This window comes from Cervus elaphus, chromosome 22 (genome assembly GCF_910594005.1).
Source record: "Cervus elaphus chromosome 22, mCerEla1.1, whole genome shotgun sequence".
NCBI classification, from domain to species: domain Eukaryota; kingdom Metazoa; phylum Chordata; class Mammalia; order Artiodactyla; family Cervidae; genus Cervus; species Cervus elaphus.
The window spans coordinates 22,289,361-22,313,581 of record NC_057836.1 but is presented as its reverse complement, the minus strand read 5'-3'; the positions used below and the strand labels follow the sequence as shown (position 1 = coordinate 22,313,581).

Below are 24,221 nucleotides of genomic sequence, written 5' to 3'. Positions count from 1 at the left end.
TCACTTTTCGTTTCTTTGCTGCACTTTCCTCTTCCTTGGCCAGTTTCCTTTTGATGATGTTTTCACAGACTGTCATAGGTTTATCAGCACAAAGAGACAGCAGGAGTGTACACTTTGCTGTCTGTGAGCTGAATAGCAGTTCAGTGGAGACCAGTCATAGGCTTTGAAAGAGGAGTGGGATTGATGACAGATCAGGAAACACATCTGTCATGTACACGGTGAGTTGTGGAGCTGGTAGTGAAATTTGTGGTTATCATGATAACTGAAATTTGACCGTGTTGTGTGTGTGTGGGGTGATGTTATTTAACTGAAATTAATCTATGGTGGAACCTTAGTCACTTGCAAAGCAGTGACTGCCTGTTCAAAATTAAAGGCAGGGTACTGTAATGAACCTCCATGAGGGATCCTGGTGTTTGCTTATGCTTCATTTATGGTAAATCTGCTTCTGCGTTGTTACATGCTATATACAATGCTGAACTAAAGAAAGTTTGAGAAATTGTGTAGTTTGGTACATATAGAGTTTAAATTTCAATTTTTTTTTGAAGAAAGCTTCTATATTATTTTGCCATTTTTATGTTGTTGTCCATATACATAAGACTACTTCTTAGCCAAAGCACTTAATTTATGGGGATAATAACTGATTGGGAAAAGATAAACATAGATATTCAGTTTATCTTCCCACCTGCCTCTTTTTCCTACACCTTATCGAGATCCAGAACAGTCAAAACTCTCACAGGTAAAAGTGAAAAAAATTAGATCAGCACAAGCAACAACAGCAAAAATCAGCAAGTGGGACTACATCATACTAAAGTTTCTGCACAGTGAAGGAAATAGTCCCCCTGCCAAGCCCTACAGAGTGGGAGAAAATATTTGTAAGCCATATATTAGATAAGGGTTAGTATCCAAAATATAGTAAGAACTTATACAACTTAAACCAGTCCATTTAAAAAAATGGGCAGAGGAACTAAATAGATATTTTTCAAAAGAAAATAAACCTCAATGGCCAGTAGCTACATGAAAAGGTGCTCGGTATTGCTAATCATTAGGGAAATGCAAGGCAAAACCACAATGAGATATCACCTCTCACCTGTTAGAAAGTTTATTATCAAGAAGACAAAAGGTAAGTGATGCTGAGGATGTGGAGATAAGGGAATTCTTGTACACTGTTGTTAGGCATGTAAATTGGTTTAGTTCCTATGGAAACCAGTATGGAAGTCTTTAAAAAATTAAAAATGCAACTGCCTTATGATTCAGCAATTCTACTTCTGGATATACAGTTGAGCTTATTATTATTTTTAATTTATCTTGTTTGTGTTGGGTCTTTGTTGCTGCATGCAGGCTTTCTCTAGTTTTGGCAAGTGGGGGCTATTCTTCCTCTTGGTGTTCGGGGTTCTCGTTGCTATGGCTTCTTTTGTTGTGGAGTACGGGCCCTAGGTGCACAGGCTCAGTCGCTGCAGCGTACAGACTGTAGGGTGCTCGGGCTTAGTTGCTCCATGGCATGTGGAATCTTCCTGGACCAGGATCGAACCCTTGACCCCTGCATTGGCAGGTGGATTCTTACCACTGTACCACCAGGGCAGTCCTATAGTTGAGTTTGAACAATGTGGGTTAGGGGTGCCGACCCTCTGTACAGTTGAAAATCCACTTGTAACTTACGGTCTTCCCTTTGTATGTACATGGTAGCTCTGTATCTGAGGTGCTACATTGTGGATTTAACCTGCCATGGATTTTGTGGTTGTCCCTGTTGCTGCTGTTCAGTCACCCGGATGTGTCTGATGCTTTGGGACCCCGTGGACTGCAGCCCGCTAGGCCTCCCTGTCCCTCACCAGGTCCCGAAGTTTGCCCACGTTCATTAGAGTCTGTTGCAGTGATGGTGCCATCCAGCCATCTCATCCTCTGACGCCCTCCTCTCCTTCTGCCTTCAGTCTTCCTCAGCGTCTGGGGCTTTTCCAATGAGTTGTCTGTTCTCATCAGATGACCAAAATACTGGAGCTTCAGCGTCAGTCCTTCCAACAAGTATTCATGGTTGATTTCTCTTAAAATTGACTGGATTGTGTGGTACTCTAGTATTTTATTGTTGAAAAGAAAATTTGTGTGTGGACCTGTGCAGTTTCAATTTCTGTTGTTCACAGCTTAGCTGTATACCCAAAGGAAATGAAAACAGGAATTGAAGAGATGTATGTACTCCTCAATTCATTGTTAGGTTATTCACAATAGCTAAGATACAGAAACAACCTACATGTTCTTCAGTAGATGAATGGGTAAAGAAGTTGCAGTATATATGCACAATGGAATATTAACCATTGAGAAAAAATAATCTGCCATGTGTGGAAACATAGGTGGGCCTGGAGGGCATTATGCTAAGTGAGATAAGTCGGTCAGGGAAAGACAAATATTATATAGCATCACTTACATGTGGAATCTAAAAGAGCCAAACTTACAAAAACAACGTAGACTGGTGGTTAGCAGAAGCTGGGAGTTGGAGCAGTTGGGAATATGTTGTTTAAGGGTACAGACCTAGAACTATTAGATAAATAAGTCCTTGAGATCTAATGCACAATGTAGTTATTATAGTCAACAATACTATATTATAAACAACGAGATCTTAATTGTTCCCACTGAGGAAAAGAAAGTAATTATGTGGAATGGTAAATGTGTTAGCTAACGCTATGGTAGTCATATTTCAGTATATAAGTATCAAGCCAACATGTTGTACATCTTAAACTCACATGATGTTATGTGTCAGTTATATTTCAGTTTAAAGAAGGACAAAACATTTAGGATAGGAAGACTTTGGACCTGGATTGTATAGTAATAAAAGAACAAATAATACATGGGTTGATTTAGTATTTTGTCATTGACTGGTTGCTTTCTTTTTAAAACTCGTACGGTGAGAGAGCTGAATTCTTAGGATAATTGCATTCTATCTTTCTTATGTTTGACTTTATGAGATATAAACGAAGATGAGCTGTTAGCTAGAACATTACTAAAATATTTACTGATAGAATGACCTTTGAACAGTTGGCTCTGAGACATGAAATTAGCATGTCAAAGTACATGAAGAAATACTGCCCCCAGATTCAGTCTGTGATCATGGGAAATCGCTAGTCAGTTTCTCTGCCAGCTTATTCTTCTAATGTGTTGTTTTCTTTTCTGCTGGCTGTGGTAGACAAGAGTTCTTTCATGTAATAGCATTATTAAGAAAGAGGTATTTGTATGCCTCTGCAAAAGGAATACTTTACCAAATCAGCAAATGGAAAAATTTTTTCCTCATTTACTTAAAATTTTTTTTTTCTTAATCCAGAAATTGCCTAAAACATAAATGTGTAAGTTAGAGGTAATAAACATTAAGCAAATGATCAAATATAGTTGTAATGCTATGAATGTAAGGTACTCTGAGAGCTCATATGGGACTGTGTGACCTGATTTGTGATTTAAAGAAGGCCTGTTACAGAAAACGTGATTTCAGTTGAGCTCTGAAAGAGAAGATAATAGGTAAAGGGAAAGCCCTGTACTGCCAGGGAGTCTGGTACCTGGCGTATAATGAATAAGGGCGTGTGTGTGTCTGTCTGACTCTTTGCAACCTCATGGACTATAGCCCACCATGCTTGTCTGTCGATAGAATTTTCCAGGCAAGAATACTGGAGTGGGTTGCCATTTCCTACTCCAGGGAATCTTTGCCACCCAGGGACCAAAGCTGCATCTCCTTCATCTCATGCATTGACAGGTGTATTCTTTACCACTGTGTCACCTGGGAAGCCCATATGAAGTGTAGAATGGTGTTAATTAAAGCTGAAGAGATGGGTAGGAGCCAGATAGTATGAAGATTGTGTTAATAACTTTGCTATTCTTTCTAAAAGTGAAACCATGAACAAGAGATTTATGATGTAAAAAACAATAGCTAGAGCATAGATAGAGCTTATAAGTGCTTTGCATATATTGACTGCTTTAATTCTGGCTGAAACCATTTGACATGCATCTGTTTTTAATCCTTCTGTTATAAGGAATATGAGGTTCAGAAAGGTGAAGTAACTTGCTCAAAATCATGTGTCTGGGAGTGGCAGGACTGAGCACCCTAGCTCTGGAATCTCTGCTTTATATCACCGCTACACTATCTTTTATAATCCAACTTTTCCACACTTAAAGGACTTGTAGTTATAAATTATATGATTGATAATTAAAGAGTTCAAACAAAAGAACAGTTCTCTGTTAAACAGTGATAACTCAAATATGACATCATACTGCTTGGTGGTATATGGCTGAACATCTTTTACTTTAATAGCTGTGTATTTATTTTAATGTGTATTAATATTTACCTCTTTTAAGGCATCCCTGTTTTGACAAGAGACCTAGAAACATTCTTTAGTTCCTGCTCTTCATTCCTCCTCAAGCCAAGTCCTGTCAGTTTTTTCTTCCCAAATACCTGTTGGCTTTACCCTCTACAATTACTTTTTTGAATGGAATCTTTAATCCATTTATATTTTATTGTTGTTATTTACTTGTATGTAGTTATGTCTGTCATTTTGTTTTCCTTCAGTTCATTTGCTCAGTCGTGTCTGACTCTTTGCGACCCCATGGACTTCAACACAACAGGCTTCCCTGTCCATCACCAACTCCCGGAGTTTACTCATACTCACGTCCATTGAGTCAGTGATGCCATCCAACCATCACATCCTCTGTCATCTCCTTCTCCTTCCACCTTCAATCTTTCCCAACATCAGGGTCTTTTCAAATGAGTCAGTTCTTCCCATCAGGTGGCCAAAGTACTGGAATTTCAGCTTCAACATCAGTCCTTCCAGTGAACACCCAGGACTGATCTCCTTTAGGATGGACTGGTTGGATCTCCTTGCTGTCCAAGGGACTCTTCAAGAGTCTTCTCCAACACCACAGTTCAAAAGCATCAATTCTTCGGCGCTCAGCTTTCTTTATAGTTCAACTCTTATATCCATACATGACTATTGGAAAAACCGTAGCCTTGACTAGATGGACCTTTCTTGGCAAAGTGCTGTCTCTGCTTTTTATTTTATTTTATTTTTATTTTTTTTTTTAAAAATTTGAAGCCGGGCCTCATGGGCCTCAGGTCTCACAAATGGACCAGGAGCCACGTCCTTAACCCGGGCCCCCCCTTAGAATCCCCTGGAGCACTTCCTACACACCACACTGATGCTCCCACGAGACCAGAGAACCTCTGCTTTTTAATATGCTGTCTATGTTGGTCATAACTTTCCTTCCAAGGTGTAAGTGTCTTTTAATTTCATGGCTGCAGTCACCATCTGCAGTGATTTTGGAGCCCCAAAAAATAAAGTCTGTCATTGTCTCTACTGTTTCCCCATCTATTTGCCATGAAGTGATGGTCGGACAGATACCATGATCTTAGTTTTCTGAATGTTGAGCTTTAAGCCAACTTTTTCACTCTCCTCTTTCACTTTCATTAAGAGGCTCTTTGGTTCTTCGCTTTCTGCTGTAAGGGTGGTGTCATCTGCATATCTGAGGTTATTGATATTTCTCCCGGCAATCTTGATTCCAGCTTGTCCTTCTTCCAGCCCAGAGTTTCTCATGATATACTCTGCATATAAGTTAAATAAGCAGGTTGACAATATACAGCCTTGACTACTCCTTTTCCTATTTGGAACCAGTCTGTTGTTCCACGTCCAGTTCTAACTGTTGCTTCCTGACCTGCATACAGATTTCTCAAGAGGCCGGTCAAGTGGTCTGGTAGGTATTTCCATCTCTTGAAGAACTTTCCACAGTTTGTGGTGGTCCACACAGTCAAAGGCTTTGGCATAGCCAGTAAAGCAGAAGTAGATGTTTCTTTGGAACTCTCTTGCTTTTTCAGTGATCCAGTGGATGTTGGCAGTTAGATCTCTGGTTCCTCTGCCTTTTCTAAAACAACCTTTTCTTGAACACTTGTTCACAGTTCACATAATGTTGAAGCCTGGCTGGGAGAATTTTGAACGTTACTTTACTAACGTGTCAGATGAGTGCAGTTGTGCGGTAGTTTGAGCATTCTTTGGGATTGCCTTTCTTTGGGATTGGAATGAAAACTGACTTTTTCCCGTCCTGTGGCCACTGCTGAGTTTTCTAACTTTGCTGGCATATTGAGTGCAGCACTTTCACAGCATCATCTTTCAGGATTGACACTGAGACAGTGTAAATACCCTTTCTCCCTAAAAGCTTTGATCACATGGTTTTCTTGTCCTGGATGATGCTGGACTTGAATCAGTTATTACCATCATGGAAGGAAAAAGATGATTAAAATTTTAGTAACAATTTCTAGGAATTTCAGTTTTAGTGTTTCTGAGAGCGCTTTCTTTATCCAGTAGTGATGATTGTAAGATACTTGGTAGTTAACCTGCTTATGTCATGGGTTTACTTTTCATATGTTTTTTTAGGTTCATGTACTGGACAGATTGGGGAGAAGTACCAAAGATAGAACGTGCTGGAATGGATGGTTCAGATCGCTTCGTCATAATAAACACTGAAATTTACTGGCCAAATGGACTGACTTTGGATTATGAGGAACGGAAGCTTTATTGGGCAGATGCAAAACTTAATTTCATTCACAGATCAAATCTGGATGGAACGAATCGGTAAGATTGCCTTATAAATTTATTTTTAAACTTTAAGTCAGCCCCATGACAGAGTAATCAAATTATAAAGCCTAATTTTATCAAGAAGTTGTTAACATATTTCTGGCTTAAGTGTCAACGGGGAAGAAGAATAGATGTTTAGTTTACTTTCTAAAAAGGGAATGACATTTCTCATCTGTCTTGGTGGCATTTAGAATTTATGGACTGTATTTGCTCCTCCTTTACTCTGAGCTAATTTAGTTCTTCAGTGGTTCTCAATCAGGGATAGTACTTCCACTCTCTTCCAGAGTGTTTCGAAATGTGCGGGGAATTTTGGTTGACACAGAGACTGGGAGTATTGCTAGTATTTTAGTTCCCTGGCGGGCCAGGGATACTAAACATTCTGTAATGTGCTAGACTCCTAATAAGACAAAGAGTTCATCCTTCAGAACTGCCCACAGAGCTTACAAGCTGTTTGTGGAAGCTTATTTGATAAACCTGTAAACCAGGACAGGGTTGGCCAATTTTTCCTGTGAAGAGCCAGGTCATTATATGCTTTGTGGGCCATATCTCTGTTGCAACTATTTACCTCTGCTGTTGTGGTGTGAAAGAAGGTATATGGAATACTTAAGGGTATGGGCATGGTTTTGTTCCTGGAAAACATTTTTGAGCCAGTGGACTCTGGTTTGCTGACCTCTAGATCAGGAGAAAACCTCCTGCATGTTTGCTGTATCCTGGTATCCACAGAAGACAAAGATATAATGTGTAAACATGGAATTCCTACTCAGATGATGTTCAGATTTTTTAATTTAATTAATTAAGTTTTTTATTGAAGAGTAGTTGATTTACAAGGTTGTTATGTTCATATTTTTAAGGACCCTTGATGTCCTTGTGTTTGGAAGATTATTTGGGTTTCTAGTGGTCTCATTCTAAGACCCCAGCAGAAACAGAAAGCCTTAGATAATTGAAAGAATTTGTCAAAGTGAAAAGATCTGTTGCCGTAGATAGTTGCACTATTTTTATTTTTTTCTTGTGATGAGAACCTTTAAGACTTACTGTTTTAGTAACTTTGGAATGTTACAAGGCTATGGTTTTTCCAGTGGTCATGTATGGATGTGAGAGTTGGACTATAAAGAAAGCTGAGCGCTGAAGAATTGATGCTTTTGAACTGTGGTGTTGGAGAAGACTCTTGAGAGTCCCTTGGACAGCAAGGATATCCACCCAGTCCATCCTAAAGGAGATCAGTCCTGGGTGTTCATTGGAAGGACTGATGTTGAAGCTGAAACTTCAATACTTTGGCCACCTGATACGACGAGCTGACTCATTTGAAAAGACCCTGATGCTGAAAAAGATTGAGGGCAGGAGGAGAAAGGGACGACAGAGGATGTGATGGTTGGATGGCATCACTGACTCAATGGACATGGGTTTGGGTGGACTCTCTGAGTTGGTGATGGACAGGGAGGCCTGGCGTGCTGCGGTTCATGGGGTCGCAAAGGGTCGGACATGACTGAGTGACTGAAGTGAACTGAACTTTGAAATATGTAAGACAGTATTATTAACTATACTTGCAATGCTGTGGATTACATTCTCAGGACTCAACTTTTTTTTTAAATACCTAGAAGTTTGTTTCATTTGTTTGTTGTTTAGATTCGACATATAAGTGAGATCATACAGTATTCCTGTTTCTCTTATTTCACTTAGCGTGATGCCCTCAAAGTCTATTCATGTTGTCACAACTCGCAATGCTTCATTCTTTTGTATGGCTGTTGTACGTATATAGCATATCTTCTTTATCCATCTCATCATCAGTGACACTCGGGTTGTTTCCTTTTCAGTTCCTGTTGTGAATTAGGTTGAGTGAACATAGGGATGCATGTATCTTTTCAAGTTAGCAGGGTATGCCGTGGTTGTTAACTAGACTTGTTGTAATCATTATACAGTTATATACAAGTATCAAATTATTATGCTGTAAACCTGAAACTAATGTTGTATGTCAATTATACCTTAATTAAGAACAAAAGAAAATTAGAAAAATCAAAATTACATGGGGGATTAAACAAGATTCTCCTAAACAACCTGTGGTTGAAGGAAGCTGTCAAAGGAAATTAAAAAATATCTGGAGACAAATGAAAATAGAAATACAACATACCAAAACTTATGCGTTTCTAAGTGAGAAGTTCATAGTGATAAATGCTTACGTTTGAAACAAGAAAAGTCTCAAATAAACAACCTGACTTTAAACCTCAAAGAGCTAGATAAAGAAGGACAAACTAAGCCCACAGTTGCTAGAAAGAAGGGAATAACAAATCAGTGTGGAAATAAATGAAATAAAGATTAAAAATACAGTAGGAAAGATCAGTGAAAAAGCAAGAGTTGGTTTTTTGAAGAGAAACAAAATACACAAACCTTTAGCTCAACTTAATAAGAAAGAGGAGACAAAATCAGAAAGAGGAGACATTACAACTTAAATACAAAGGATCATAAGGGACTACTGTCAACAATATGTGCCATCAAATTGAACAGCTTAGAAGAAAGGGATCATGATTGAATCATGAAGAAATAGAATATTTGAACAAACCAATTATTTATAAGGAGATTAAATCAGTAATCAAAAACCTCCCCAAAACAAGTAGAGGACCAGAAGGCTTCACTGGCAAATTCTACCAAACATTTGAAAAAGAATTATTACCAGTCTTTCTCAAAGGCTCCTGAAAAACAGAAGAGGAGGGAATTCTTAAAAACTCATTTTATGTGGCTAGCATTACCTTGATACCAAAACCAAACAAGAAACCTACAAGAAAAGAAAACTACAGGCCAATATTCGTAATGAATATAGCTGCAGAAGTTCTCAACTCAGAACTAGCAAACTGAATTCAGCAGCACATTAAAAGGATCATACTCCACGCTCAAGTGGATACAAGGATTGTTCAGTATATGCAAATTACTGTGATTCAGCACATTAACAAAATGAAGAATAAGAATCATGTGATCATCTCAATAGTTACAGAAAAAGCATTTGATAAAACTCAACATCCATTCATGATTCTCAGCAAAGTGGGTATGGAGGGAACATACCTCAACAGTGAAAGCTATGTATGACAAACCCACAACTAATAATATATTCAAAAGTGGAAAACTGTAAGTTTTTCATCTAAGGTCAGAGTAAGATAAGGATATTTACTCTTGCCATTTTTAATCAGCATGGTTAGAGGTTCTAACCAAAGTAATTAGGCAAGGAAAAGAAAGAAAATGCATCTCAGGAAAAAGGAAGAAGTAAAACTATTTGCAGATGGTCTCATGTTATACATATGAAATCCTGGAAACTCCACCACAAAACTGTTCTAAGTAATAAACAGATTCAGTTACATTGCTGGATACAAAATCAATATACAAAAATCACCTGTATTTCTGTATGTTAATAACAAACTGTCAGAGAAATTAAGAAAATAATCTTATTTATTGTATCATACAAAAAAAATACCTAATAAGTGTAACCAAGGAAGTAAAAGACCTATGCACTGAGAACTATGATGCTGATGAGAGATATTGAAGAAGACACAAATAAATTGAAAGATAGTTCATGCTCACAGACTAGAAAAATTAATTTATTAAAACATTCATACTATGGAAATCCATCTACAAATGTAGTGCAGTCCATATCAAAGTTCTAGTGCACTTTTCACAGAAGTAGAACAAATAATTCTAAAATTTGTGTGGAACTGCAAAAAACACAAATAGCCAAAGGAATCTTGAGAAAGAATAAAGCTGGAGGCATTTACACTTTCTAACTTCAAACTATATTTGTAAACTGTATTACTCAAAGTGGTATGGTATTGGCATAAAGACAGACACTAGATCAGCAGGATGGAGTAGAGAGCCCAGAAACAAACCCATGCGTATTTGGTCAATCAGTTTATGACAGAGGAGCCAAGAATGTTCAGTGGGGAAACTACTGTCTTTGGTACAGTTACTGTAGTATCTTCATTACAGTTACTGTAGTACCTTCAGCAAATAGTGTTAAAAACTGGATATCCACACCCGAAAGGATGAAACTAGATCCCTGTCTTATACCACACACAAAATCAACTAAAAATGAATTAAAGACTTCAGTATAAGATCTGAGACCATAAAATTTTGTAGAGAAGAAACAGGAGATAATCTTCTTGACATTGTTATTGGTTATGATTTTGTGAGCATGTGTTTGAAACCTCAAGCAAACAGTATGGTGCCTCCTCAAAAAATTAAAAATATTACTTCCATATGATCCAGTAATCCCACTTTTGGAATTCTTATCCAGAGGAAATTGAAAACAATCTTGAAGCAATCTCTGCACTTCCATGTTCATAGTGGCATTATTCACAGTATCTAGTACATGAAACAATCAAAATGTCTTGTCAGTGGATGAATGGGTAAAGAAGATGTGGTATATACGCATTCAGTAGAATATTGTTCAGCCGTGAGAAGAAAGGACATCTTGCTGTTTGTGGTCATGTGCATGACTCTGAGGCCATAAAGCTCAGTGAAATGAGCCAGATAAAGGAAGGGAAATATTGTGTGGTTTCACATGTATGTGGAATCTTAAAAAATGTCACAAACTCATAGAAACAAAAGAAAACTGGCTGTCAAGGAGTTGGAGGGAATAGATGTTCCCATTTAAAAAACCCTAAAAAGGAAACCCCTGTCAGTGTGTGAGATACGATAAATAGCTGGGTGAGTATTCTTGCATGTGTGTATCATATCATCACTGTGTACAGTTTATCATTCAGATTTGTTTGTTGATTATACCTGGTAAACCTGGGAAGAAAAAGGAATGAAAAACAGAATAATGTTTTCAGGTAGAAAACTCGCCAGAAAAATCTGATTATAGAACAGATCAAGTGAAAGGCGCTCAGTTCAGTTCAGTTGCTCAGTCGTGTCCAACTCTGCGACACCATGGACTGCAGCATGCAAGCCTTCCCTGTCCATCACCAACTCCCAGAGCCTACTCAGATTCATGTCCATTGAGTCGATGATGCAATCCAACCATTTCATCCTCCATTGTCCCCTTCTCCTCCTGCCTTCAATATTTCCCAGCATCAAAGTCTTATCAGATGACTCAGTTCTTTGCATCAGGTGGCCAAATTATTGGAGCTTCAGCTTCAGCATCAGTCCTTCTAATGAATATTCAGGATTGATTTCCTTCAGGATTGACTGGTTGGATATCCCTGCAGTCAAGGGACTCTCAGGAGTCTTCTCCAGCACCACAGTTGGAAAGCATCAATTCTTTGGAGCTCAGCTTTCTTCATAATCCAACTCTCACATCCATATATGACCACTGGAAAAACCATAGCCTTGACTAGAGGGACCTTTGGTGGCAAAGTAATGTCTCTCCTTTTTAATATGCTGTCTAGGTTGATCATAGCTTTTCTTTCAAGAAGCAAGCATCTTTTAATTTCATGGCTACAGTCACCATGCAGTGATTTTGGAGCTCTAAAAAAGAAAGTCTCTGTTTCCATTGTTTCCCCGTCTGTTTGCCATGCAGTGATGGAACCGGAAGCCTTGATCTTAATTTTTTGAGTGTTGAGTTTTAAGCCAACTTTTTCATTCTCCTCTTTCATTTTCATCAGGAGGGTCTTTAGTTCCTCTTCGTTTTCTGCCATGAGGGTGGTGTCATCTGCATATCTGAGGTTATTGATATTTCTCCCAGCAACCTTGATTCCAGTGTGCTTCATCCAGCCCAACGTTTCTCATGATGTACTCTGTATATAAGTTAAATAAGCAGGGTGACAATATACAATCTTGACGTACTCTTTTTCCTATTTGGAACCAGTCTGTTGTTCCAAAGGTGCTCAGTCGTGTCCAACTCTTTGCGACCTCACGGACTAAACAGTCCATGGAATTCTCCAGGCCAGAATACTGAGTAGGTAGCAGTTCCCTTCTCCAGGGGATCTTCCCAACCCAGGTATTGAACCCAGGTCTCCCACATTGCTGGTGGATTCTTTAGAAGCTGAGCCACCAGGGAAACCAAAGAATACTGGAATGGATAGCCTGTCCCTTCTCCAGCAGATCTTCCCGGCCCAGGAATTGAACCGGGGTCTCCTGCATTGCAGACGGATTCTTTACCAACTGTGCTACCAGGGAAGCCCAGAACAGATCAAACCTCCACTTTAAAATGCACTATCACTAATTGAGACACCAATATTACATATCAAAGACCAACAGAAATTAAAATGAGTAAGTTCAGAGATGAGATTCCAGAACTGAGGAAAGAATTATAAATAAAAGAAAAAACTAATTTCAGAAAAGCCAACTAAACTAGAAGGGACACAAGAGTGATTAAACCGAAAAGATTTTAAATTGAAGTTGAAAAGGGGGAAAAATTAAGGACTAAAAAGAAATGTAAAAAGATAAAAAGAATTTGAGAGAAAGTGACAAAAATAGGCAAAGAAGAAAAAACACCTAGATAAAAAACCCTGTTAGGAAGATAACCTAAGCAAAGTAAGAGAACAAATATGAGAAACTGTAATTCAGGAAAAGTTTCTTAAAAGGAGATTCGAATCTACAGATTGGTAAGAGAACATTATGTACTTGGTAATACAAGTTAAAGCAAACAGCACCAAGATATATTTTAGTAAAGTTACCCTGTAGAAAAAGGAGAATATTTTCTGGGCCTTTAAGAGTAAAATAAATGATTTTTTAAATGGAAAAGAAAATTAGATTCACATTAGGCTTTCTCACAGCAACACTCCCTGTCAGAATTAAGTGAAATAGTATTTTTAAAAGATATTCAGAGAGAGTGTGAGCCAATGATTTTTTCCTCCCAGCAAAATTGACTTTCCTTATACAAAGCTATAGATGGACTGTTATGAACATGAAAGAAATCAAGAAATACTATTTCCCTGAGTCATTGTGAAAATGGACTAGTGGCTGAGCTTTAGATAATCACAGTGATGAGCAAGATAACAAAATAAGGCTTGGTGAAGCGCAGTAAACATATAATTAACTTGTATGAAAATTAAAGGATGATTAAAATGCAGAGTAAGGTATGTAATGACTGTATGTTTAGATAACGTAAATAAAGCACCATTCTGAAAAATTGGAATGAAGGGACTTCCCTCGCCATCCATTGGTTAATTAAGGTGCCACAGCTTCTACTGCAGGGGATATGAGTTCGGTTCTTGGTTGGGACACTAAGATCCTGTAGGCTTTGCAGCATAGCTGAAAAAGAAAAAATGGAGTAAAATAAAAATCAGAGTGAGAGTTACAGGTACTATATACAGAGATTTTCTTTAACTCTTTATGGTGATTACATTGGTGTATTGGTATTAATATTTTTAATTTTGCATCAAATAAGTGAGCAATTTTTGGATATATTAATTTAGTTGCCCATGAATATGTAGAACTCTCCGTATGGAAGAAAAGATGTATAGATGTAGTATTATGGAGTTTAAGAGAAATTGATAATTCTGAGTTTTAATTGAGAATACTGGTGTGAGCTCATTAGTCATTGTAAGTTATAAAAATACACACAAATATGTATGTTTATTTCTTATGACCACTGATGAGGACTGGGGGGAAAAAAAACCACCCAGATTGTATTCTTGGAAAACTGTTCCACCTTAAAAGAAATCATATCTTTCAGGTTAACCCTAAGTCTCTTACAGGAAATATCCAAGTTGAGCTGGGACATTATGTCATAGTGGATAGCATGGAAGCTATTAATAGGCTATTGCGTCATTTCATAAAGCCCAGAGAAATAACTTGAAAAGCCTCTCTCTGGTCAGAGATTGATTGAAACCCACCAAGTTTGTTTAAATCCTTGAGTTCATACTGATTTTCTTTCTTTTTTTTTTTTTTTTTTAAGAAAAGGAAGTAAGTTACTTTCAGAGGATGAAAGGGAACCAACCAATTCATTAGCTTGGTAATAAAGAGAAAGAATCAAGCAATTTACCCCCCCTTTTCTATAGGAATCTACCAGTAGCTAACAAATTAGTAGATACAAAAAAGCTATTCCAGCTAGTAAATGAGAAATGATTAGAATATCAGCATTTTATTACTTTGTGAACTGTTCAATCTAGGCATTGAACATCAGTGGCTGCTTCATCATAATAAGGAAAAGAACAGACCCTGTTTGCCACCTGATGGAAGAAAAGAGTGTCAGCCCCTTTTATCTTGCCAAAAGGATCAATTCATTAGAAGTCTGATCAGCCTTGGAATTTGCAGGAAATTTGCGGGAAAAGTAGAGGACAGGGAAACCTTGACCTGCACTGTGGGTATGCGTCAGCAGATTCAGACATATAGGTCAAATAATATGGGTTGTTGAATAGATAAACTGCAAAGATGATAAGGGAACTTAGAGATTAAAACGGACATAGAAAAGAAATTTACGTTACTAAAGGGGAAAGGAGGGATAAATTAGGAGTTTGGGATTAAAATATGCATACTACTGTATATAAAATAAATACCTAACAAGGACTTACTATATAGCACAGGGAACTGTATTCAGTATTTTGTAATAACTTACAGTGGGAAAGAATCTTGAAAAGAGCATATATACATATATCTTACATATATATATAATTGAATCACTTTGCTATACACTTGAAACTAGCAAGACATTGTAAATCAGCTGTATTAATATTTCAATTAAAAAGAGAGACTGAAAAGAGGGTGGGTGAAGGCATGAATAGGCACAGAGGATTTAAATTTAGGACAGTGAAAAAACTTGTAGTATAATGATAGGTATATGTGTCCAGACCCATAGAATGTACACCACCACCAAGACTGATCTTTAAACTGTTGACTTCAGGTACTGTGACTTTGCACTTGATTTCAGGGCTTCCTGTAAAGCCAGAGTAGTTGAAACAATGAGGTACTAAATCTGAGCATAGATAGATGTCAGTGGAACAGAATAGGGTTCAGAAGATAGTGTACTTGTATATGGTTAGTTGACTTTGTGACATAGATATCTTGGATGTAAATACACACTTTTAATCGGCCTTGACAGACACTGAAGAAAAATAATAAACTTTAAAAACTGGGAGGAATATAAAAGCTCTCTCTGTGAAAAATTTTAAATTCCTAATGACCAGAGTCAGGTTTTCAAGTTATGGTTATTAAAGTTATGAAGGTTATTAAAGAACGCTTTGGTTTTTCAGTGTTCCTGTTCAGCTGCAGTTGGAAATGTGAGGGATGGTTGGAGGCAAGTGTAGAGAACTGACTAAGAGCCAGATCACACAGGGTCTAGTATTCTAAAATGAGGCATTTGAATTTTAGCCTGTAGGTGTTGAGAGTCATTGGAGGTCTTCAAGTTGCAGATTGACATGGATGGATTTGTCTTTTAGAAATACTTTTGGTAGTTGTGTAGAGAATGAAAACTAATGATTTCATTTCCTTAAGTCTTCCGGTTAGTCATCATCATTCTCCAGAAAAGTACAATCTCGTCACTATAATTTACATGATCTCATTTATTTACCTTGTTTTAGACAATATTCTTACCACTTCCGCCCTTGTCTGCTATGCCCCAATCCTGTCAGACCGCTTGTGGGTCCCTGATGGTGTTTATGATGGCTCCTAGGTTTCTGCTTTGAATGGCTTATTCAATGGAAATGCCATTCAGTGAGATAGAAGATTCAGGAAAGGAGGATAGATTCTTTTTCCTTCCTTCCTTTTTTTTTTTTGATGTAGAAAGAGAATGAGATTGAATTCAAATTTGGACATGTTTGCATTTGCATTTGAGTTGCTAATGGAAAACTATGGTGATGAAGTCTGGGGCGCTTTGGATGTATGAGCCTGCAGCTCGGCAGAGTAGTCTCTGAGGGAGACTTAGATTTATAGCCATTATCAAGTTAATGGTTGTTAAAGCCATGGACTGTAAACATAGGGGTATTTTGCATCAGTGCTAGAGACTTAGGCAGAGATAACCACATACCAGATATGTTGAAGAATTTCTTCAAGACTGAGGGATGTCCCAGTCTGAGCTGCTCCTGATCAGCCATCCCTGTTTGCCTGGCTTCCAGGAACACCCTCAGACCCAGGCAGATCAGCATGGTTGGTCATCTACTGATCTTGTGAAGAATCTGCTTCCCACAGAAGCAAATTGAAGAGATTTACCCACATAAACAGTAATAACCACAATTATAGAGATGGAGAGCTGAAGGTGAGGCTGGTGAGAGGGAGGTGGGATAGGGTAGAAGATGGGCCTCACCTGGATTCTCTTAGCACCTCTGGGAAATACTGAATATACCAGACACTAAAGGACACGCACCTTATGGCAACCCAGCTTGACATGATTGAACATGTTAGGCAAAGATCAGAGGTGTAGTTAAGGCTGGCTGTGAATGAGTTCAGTGGTGCCAGAGAATAAGCAGGATCATGATATCAGCAGAGTTCTTGGTGTTAGCAGAACACTGCAATTCAGTGAGTAATGAACCACACTCTCAGGAGAAATACAGAATTAGGTTCCCGCTAGACTGTGGTCAAAAAATTTGTGTCAGCCGATGATTATATAATTTTTAAAATATATGTTTATGTTTAAAGATGCTTTATTTAATATATAATGTTGGCAATATGGGTTTTTTAATTATAGCACATTCAGTGAAGTGGTTTATAGCCTTTAAAATGAATATAAAAATATGAAACCAGTATTTAATAATATGATGAAAATCTTTACAATACATTATGAAATGAAGACAGGTCATTATGATGCGCTAAATACTGGGCATTTACAGAAATTCATTTTTTGTTAAAAAAAAGAAAAAGTTACAGTCAGATGTTGTTTAAATAAGATGACAGGATGCATTGGAGTCATTCAGAATACATAAATTAACCATTTTTCCTCAGGGCATATTAATCATTATTAACATGCAACAGTGATGGGTGGTAAATGCTCTTTATTCATGGTTTGGTGCAGCACGTCAATTGTTAGGCTCAGCTGTTTTGTTTTGTCCTGTTGGGGGCTGTGATTTAGAGCCAATGAATTTTTACCAAATTATTAATTGTAAATTCCATTGGTTAGTTGGTTTCCTTTTCTATCTTGGTTGGTTTCATATTCTGCCTTAGCTCTTTATAACAGAAACCAGTTTTCCATGCCTTGACCATTGGAAATCGCTTGTATTTGTGTATATACATGTACACATTGTACATGTGCACCTAATAAAGGAATGGAAAGATACACTTTGTATTTCTATTTCCAGTTTTTTTTTCTAGTGAACATATATGTATTCCTCATGTAATTAGGAGAAAATGATTACTTTGGAAAAAGTAATACCAGATTTTGCCAGTGTGGTTTACGGTTTCCTTTATGCTTCTCTTTTGCCTCTACTCCAGAAGATACATTAATAACTTTACTTCAATCTGTTTTGCCTATAATCTTCTTGAATACAGTTTAGTTTGGTCTTCCTTCACATGAGGCTCAGTTAAGTATTAAGATCCTAGTCAAGTCAATTGTGCACCGTTAAATTCAGTTATTTCTCTTATTATTGAGCTGTAAGAATTTTATGTATTCTAGATATGAGTTCTTCATTGGATATATTATTTAGAAATAAAAGTTCAATCTATTAGCTTTTTTTGGTTGTTGTTAAAAGTGTTTTTGAAGTACTGAGAACTCTTTGCTTAAACCAAAGTCACAAGGATTGATGCTTTTCTCTTCTAAGAGTTTTACTGTTTTAATTCCTTACATTTAGATCTGTGATCCACTTTATGTATGATGTCTTACGCTCTTTTATTAATTCATTTCCAAATATTTGTTTTTTTTTATGGTGTTATGAGCAAATTATTTAATAAATTTCAGTTTTGCCATTTTTCTCAGCACCATTTATTAAAGAAACTGCTTTTTCTCCGTTGGCTCTTCTTGGTTCCCTTGCTAAATATTAGTTGGCTGTATCACTTTTTGTATTTTTCACTGCTAGTCTGTAGAAATTTATTTCTGTATATTGATCGTGTATGCTGCAACCTTGTTGAATTAAGTATGTCTGAGGCTTTTTTTTTCTTTTAAATTCTTTAGTGTTCTCTGCATACAGAATCATGTCATCTGTGAATAATGACAGTTTTATTTCTTCCTTTCCCATCTGGTTGCCTTTTAGTCTTAATTCATAATACTCACTAGACCCTCTGCTGAATAGAAGACATTCTTGCTTTGTTCCTGATCTTTGGGGAAAAGCAGTGATTTCTTTTTTTTTTTTTTTGGCCATTGAACAGGATCTTGGAGAATACTCTTTGTATGATTTCAGTCTTTTAAAATGAATTGATACTTGTCCTAATGTTCAAAGTTCCATATCCTTGATGATTTTCTGTTTAGTTGTCCTACCTTTTAATGAGAATAGGATTTTGAGATCTCAGACTGTTACTGTTGTCTTATTTTTTCCTTCAGTTCTGTCAGGTTTTGCTTCATTTGTTTGGGGCTGTTTTTAATTGTGTATGTTTATAATTGCTATATCTTCATGATGATTTGATTGTCATTATAAAACATGCTGCTTTATCTCTAGTAATATTTTTTTGTCTGAAAGTATGTTTTGTCTGGTAGACCACTCATCTCACTTAGGGCTACTGTTGGCTTTCAGTAAATTTGGGTCTTTGGGTATGTGTGTCTCTTGTAGACAGTATACAGTTGAATCTTGTTTAGTTTTACCCAGTTTAACAACCTTTGCCTTTTATAAACATATATGCACACACATATAATATGTATAATAATATATAAGATGTTTTCTGTAACATCTTGCAGAAAAACCCAAATGAAGTTTTTGGTTAACCCAATATGTTAATTATTTCTTAATAAAACAGAAAAATCATGAAAAAAAAATTCTTTCTCTTCACCAGCTGTTTCTGTTTCCTTATCTGTTCCGTTTATTCACTCTTGTGTCATTTCTAGTTTATAATTCATTGAAGTGGCTTCTGACTCTTTCATTAGTTCTTTCACCTCAATTTGAGGTTTTAAATTTTAATTTTTGTTATTCTTTTATCACTAGTATACTACTTTAAAGCATTTAAAGTATTTTTGCAATAGGTTGTAAAATAAACTATTTGTTCTAGAGCCAGTTTTTCTGGCATATTTGTATTGTCTTTAGGGATGTTATTTTCTTTATTCTTTTTTGTTTTTAATATTAACTTTTTATTTTATTTCTTTGGCCACGTCTGTGGCCTGTGGGATGTCAGTTCCCTGACCAGTGATTGAACCTGTTCCCCCTCCACTGGATGTGCAGAGTCTTAACCACTGGGCCTCCAGGGAAGTCCCTTTAATATTAACTTTTAAAATGAGACTTGATCTTATTATATTTTTATATTTTTACATGAAATTGTTTTTCCGGAACTTGTTGAAGAAGTTAGAATTTATCATAACTTTCACTTCACAGAAGTCTTGAGTGTGTGTGTTTGAAAAGTTGGCAGCTTGCTTTGTGAGAACTCCTGGCTCTGTTCCCTTCTGCCACTTTCTTCTGCACCTTATTTTCCATTATTTCTCTTGCACTGTCATCCTCACTTTCATTCTCTTCCCAGTGGTGTATGGTCAGATTGGGGCCTTTGTCTGGAAGGGAGCTCTGTTGGGTCAGTGAGAGTTGCTTGTTAGTATGCCAGTCCCTTCCATACCATGCGTCCAGTCTTTGTATTCACTCCCTCTCCGAGTGGCCAGAGCCATTCCTTGTCAGCTGCTATTCGCAGATTGTTTTGTGAAGCTTTCCATTGCTATCTGTTTGTGTGTTCTCCTGGGCCTGGATCTGCCAAATGCCCTATTTTTTTCCTTCTGCACTTCTCTTGCAGAAGTGCTGATGCTAATCAGATCTTACAGCTGTTGGTAGTTTTCCTTTCTGTGTCTAGGGTTTTGTGGTAATACCTTCTTACCTGTCTTCGTTGTAGGTGTGGTCCATGAGGTTTTGGTTTCCCCTCCTAGTTGTTCTGTTTTCCTGTCAAAGACTTGTAGAGATTTTTTCAAATACTATGCTGCTCCCACTGTTGTCATATTTTTAGGTGTTATGAAAACCTCACTGTGATGTGGAGAGACTCTCCTCTAAGGTTAGGTTCAGATGTCAGAATTTATCATAGTAGCGCTTTGGTGTGATTAAGTAGATTTGTTTCCGACACAGATGGGGAGTTCTGAGTCAGGGGCAGAGGACAACTTTCTGGGAGGAGGTCCAGAAACAGAAAGTGAATACAAGTGCACAAGTGTTTTATAAAGGGCAAGTCTGGTTGGTGCAGAATTTGAAAGAGGCACCTGTCAGCCGTGGAATCTGAAATAGATAGCAAGTGCACACCTGTACTTGGGATACTGGCGAGAATGAACTCTTAAGAAAATGATGGACAGGTGGAGGAGACGATGCTTAGAGGTTGCCAGCACCGCAGCACAACATCACTTGGGGTCTTGGTTTCTTTCTTTTGGTGCCCATTGTAGTGATCCACTTGTTAATTCCTGTTACGGTTGAGGCGCACTACTGAAGAACCGGGCTTCAATCTTGCCTGCCACGTTTGTTCTCAGTATCCATGATCAACTCCTTTTCACTTGAATTTCCAGGGGAGTAATCCCAACCAGAGGGAAGACAGGTGAAGACAGTGTACACTAATCTGTACTTTCAGGAACAGATTACCATTGGCTAGACAAATTACCAAAGAATATGACAATGAGTGATAGCCATCTTAGCTGTGCTTTTTGTTAATTTCATATTTCATTAAAAATGTTTCATTTTATCAGGCATTCACTGAGTGATAAATCTAACTAATTCATACATACTGTATTGTGTGAGATCCTGGGAATATAAATAAGCCAAAGTCTAGTATTTACTTGATTCTAGTAAGCTTTTTATTGACTCAAAAACTAGCGCATGAAATGTTTACTAAAATTGTAAAATATTATCCCTGTATCAGAAATACTAAAATACTGAAAACAGACATCCTAAAGTTGAGGAGCCATTTATGAAATGTTTATTAAGTACCAAGCATAATGCCTAAATGCTTTTTCATATATTATGATTTAATCTTCACAGTAATTCAGGTTAGATTATCATTTTTTAATAACAGGTGAGGAAAACAGAATTTGTGGAAATAAGTTACTGTAAGTGCAGGGGGACATTTGAACTCAGTTCTGTCTCATTTCTTGTTGTTCAGTTGCCGGGTCAAGTCCAACTCTTTACAACCCAGCAGACCACAGCACGCCAGGCTCATTTCTTATCAGTACATAAATGCTTTCAGTCAGGTTGTAAAATGCGTATATCTTTTAGAGAAGGATTTTGGCTATTGCTATCTGTTTATTCTTCTGTGTTAAGTTCATTAGAGTGAATTTTAATTTTTTATTTAAATACAAAGGACTTAGACTTTTTTTCCTCCCCAAAGTCTTTCAGAGAACTGATTATGTAATTTCTGATACTTTAAGATGTCTAATGAAAGCCTAAGTAATTTCATCTTTAGTATTACTTATATTTCTCAATCATGTTACTTTACTTTCTTGGCAGCTTCTTAGAACTCTCTCTGTTTATGTTTTACCTTAATGAATTTTGGGATACTTAGGTGTAAAATATGCAGGCCTATTTAAATTTGAACTTGAACTATGATATCACTCAAATAGTAATAGTCATTTTAGTAAACGTTATAAAGCTGTTCATTTAAAAAGTGAAAGAAACCACTTTGGAAGTAGACATTGTGACAGTTGTTATTGGGAAATGAGAGAGAAAGTAATATGCTAGGGAAGTCAGAATTAAGAAAAATGAGAGGAGAAAATTGTGGTGATGGGTGGCATAGTTGTGAGGCTTTAAAATAGAAAGTTTGTGAAACTAAGCATTCTAATCTTGAATAAAGTTATTTAAAAATCTGGCTCAAATTTTAAGCACCTTAGGCTAGAACCATTCCATGTATTTTGCTAATTCTGCTTAGATGAAAATGATCTTACTGCTCTTTAATTTAGTATAGGTGGTCTGTTAGGTATTAGAGATCATCAGATAACCTTACGGACCTAAAAGTTGGATTGTCTTTGAGTGTGTTATCCTTTATTTCTCTTTAATTGCTTACATTTTCCTCTTTCTCTCCTCGCTGAGTGATTTATGAAAATATTAAGATTTGGTATTATGAAAATATCAAAGCATTTATTTTCTTGATTTATTACTGTGGCTTAAATGTAATTTATTCATTATTCAAGAATTTTCTTATTTACTACTCATATAACTCTCCACGAGACTGCAAAGTTCTGTGTCTTGAGTACTGGTCAGGCTCTCTACCTCTCCTTCCATATAGTTAGGATTGCTTGTAAATTTGGGGATCTGCTTTGTCTCTTGAACACATTCTGCCAGTGGTTGGGCTTCCTCTTTGCCCCCTGGCTTGTGGAGATGAAGTAACCATACAGCAGAAAGCCAGCTAAGATGATCATTTGCTGAAGCTAATCTGGGGTTTGCAGAGAGAGCTCTCCCAGAATGACTTTCTAGCCTCATGTGCATGTTTTTACTTTTCATTTATGAAAGCCGTAAAAAGTGACCAAAGAAACAGGCTCAGATTCTTTGTTCCTCCACATGAAGAAGGGAGAAACGTACTGCTAATTAAAACTACTTCCCAGTGACAATCTACACCCTGGGATTTTTCATTTTGCTGGCCTTTCTCCTTCTGATGACATGAATTATGTGGAGGGACGTGAGATGGGAATTGACAGCAGCGCTAGTACATTAGCGTTCCCTTTGTCTGCTCGCTTGGAGTGTACCTGGCGCCTGATGCCAAGTTAGAAACCATTCTTGGTTGGGGAATTTGGACACCATGATTTCAAATAAGTTTGAATTTACTCTGTGACTATTTTTCATAGGTATATTTGACCTTAAGGTACGTGTTATCCAGGATTTATATGTGTTAATGTGGACTACAAGACCATTTCAATGGGAGTGATAAAGTTTTGATTAAAAAAGAAAATTTAGAAATGTTTGCGCTTTTCTCTTTGGGTTACTAGGCAGGCGGTGGTTAAAGGTTCCCTTCCACATCCTTTTGCCCTGACGTTATTTGAGGACACATTGTACTGGACTGACTGGAATACACATTCCATTTTGGCTTGCAACAAGTACACTGGCGAGGGACTGCGTGAAATCCATTCTAACATCTTCTCTCCCATGGATATACATGTCTTCAGCCAACAGAGGCAGCCAAATGGTAAGTGATCTTGATTTTTAAATTGCAAGTTGGAATAGCTTTGTAGCATTCTGATGTCTGGCTTTAGTGAGGGGGGGCAAGAAGAGAGAGGATGTATTCAGAGTGGGAAGGAATAAAAAATTGGGAAAATGTCAAAATTCAAGGTAGACAATAGTCTAAACCATTTGTAGCTTAGTATCTATCACTGCACAGCACCTCAGCGCTTTGTTTTAGTCTAGGGTTATGAAGGTAGAGAAGAGAGACAAAAAAAGAAATTGAAGATAGCTCATATGTTAAGATTCTGTGCAAATACATTTCGTATTCATATTATTTCTCACTAATGAGTGATTTCATCCATTGTATGTTTAGAAACAGACACTCTCCTTGAATGGAAACCTTCATTATTAATTAATGTAATTATTAATGTAACTGGTCATTTACATACCTCAGGTTGCTTCAGTAAAGTACTTGCTTACCCCTTTTCTGTGTATATCTCCCCCTCCTTTTTCTCCTGTTTCTGGTCACCCTTCATAATGATTTGGACTGTGACAGCTGACAACAGTTTCTTGCAAGAGAATGTTAAGTGTTTGG

General features: G+C 37.2%; 1 protein-coding gene across 6 annotated transcripts in view; it reads left to right on the top strand.

Moving 5' to 3' along the window:
• The window catches only part of LRP6 (LDL receptor related protein 6), a 173,332-nt gene that overhangs the window by 68,902 nt on the left and 80,209 nt on the right, over nt 1–24,221 (top strand). For 5 of the 6 annotated variants that reach the window (XM_043880586.1, XM_043880587.1, XM_043880585.1 and 2 more), the window contains 2 exons: nt 6,393–6,590; nt 23,455–23,651. In XM_043880586.1, the coding sequence (XP_043736521.1) occupies nt 6,393–6,590; nt 23,455–23,651 (395 nt within the window). The remainder of the gene's footprint in view (nt 1–6,392; nt 6,591–23,454; nt 23,652–24,221) is intronic. The other variant, XM_043880589.1, reaches the window with a different exon arrangement.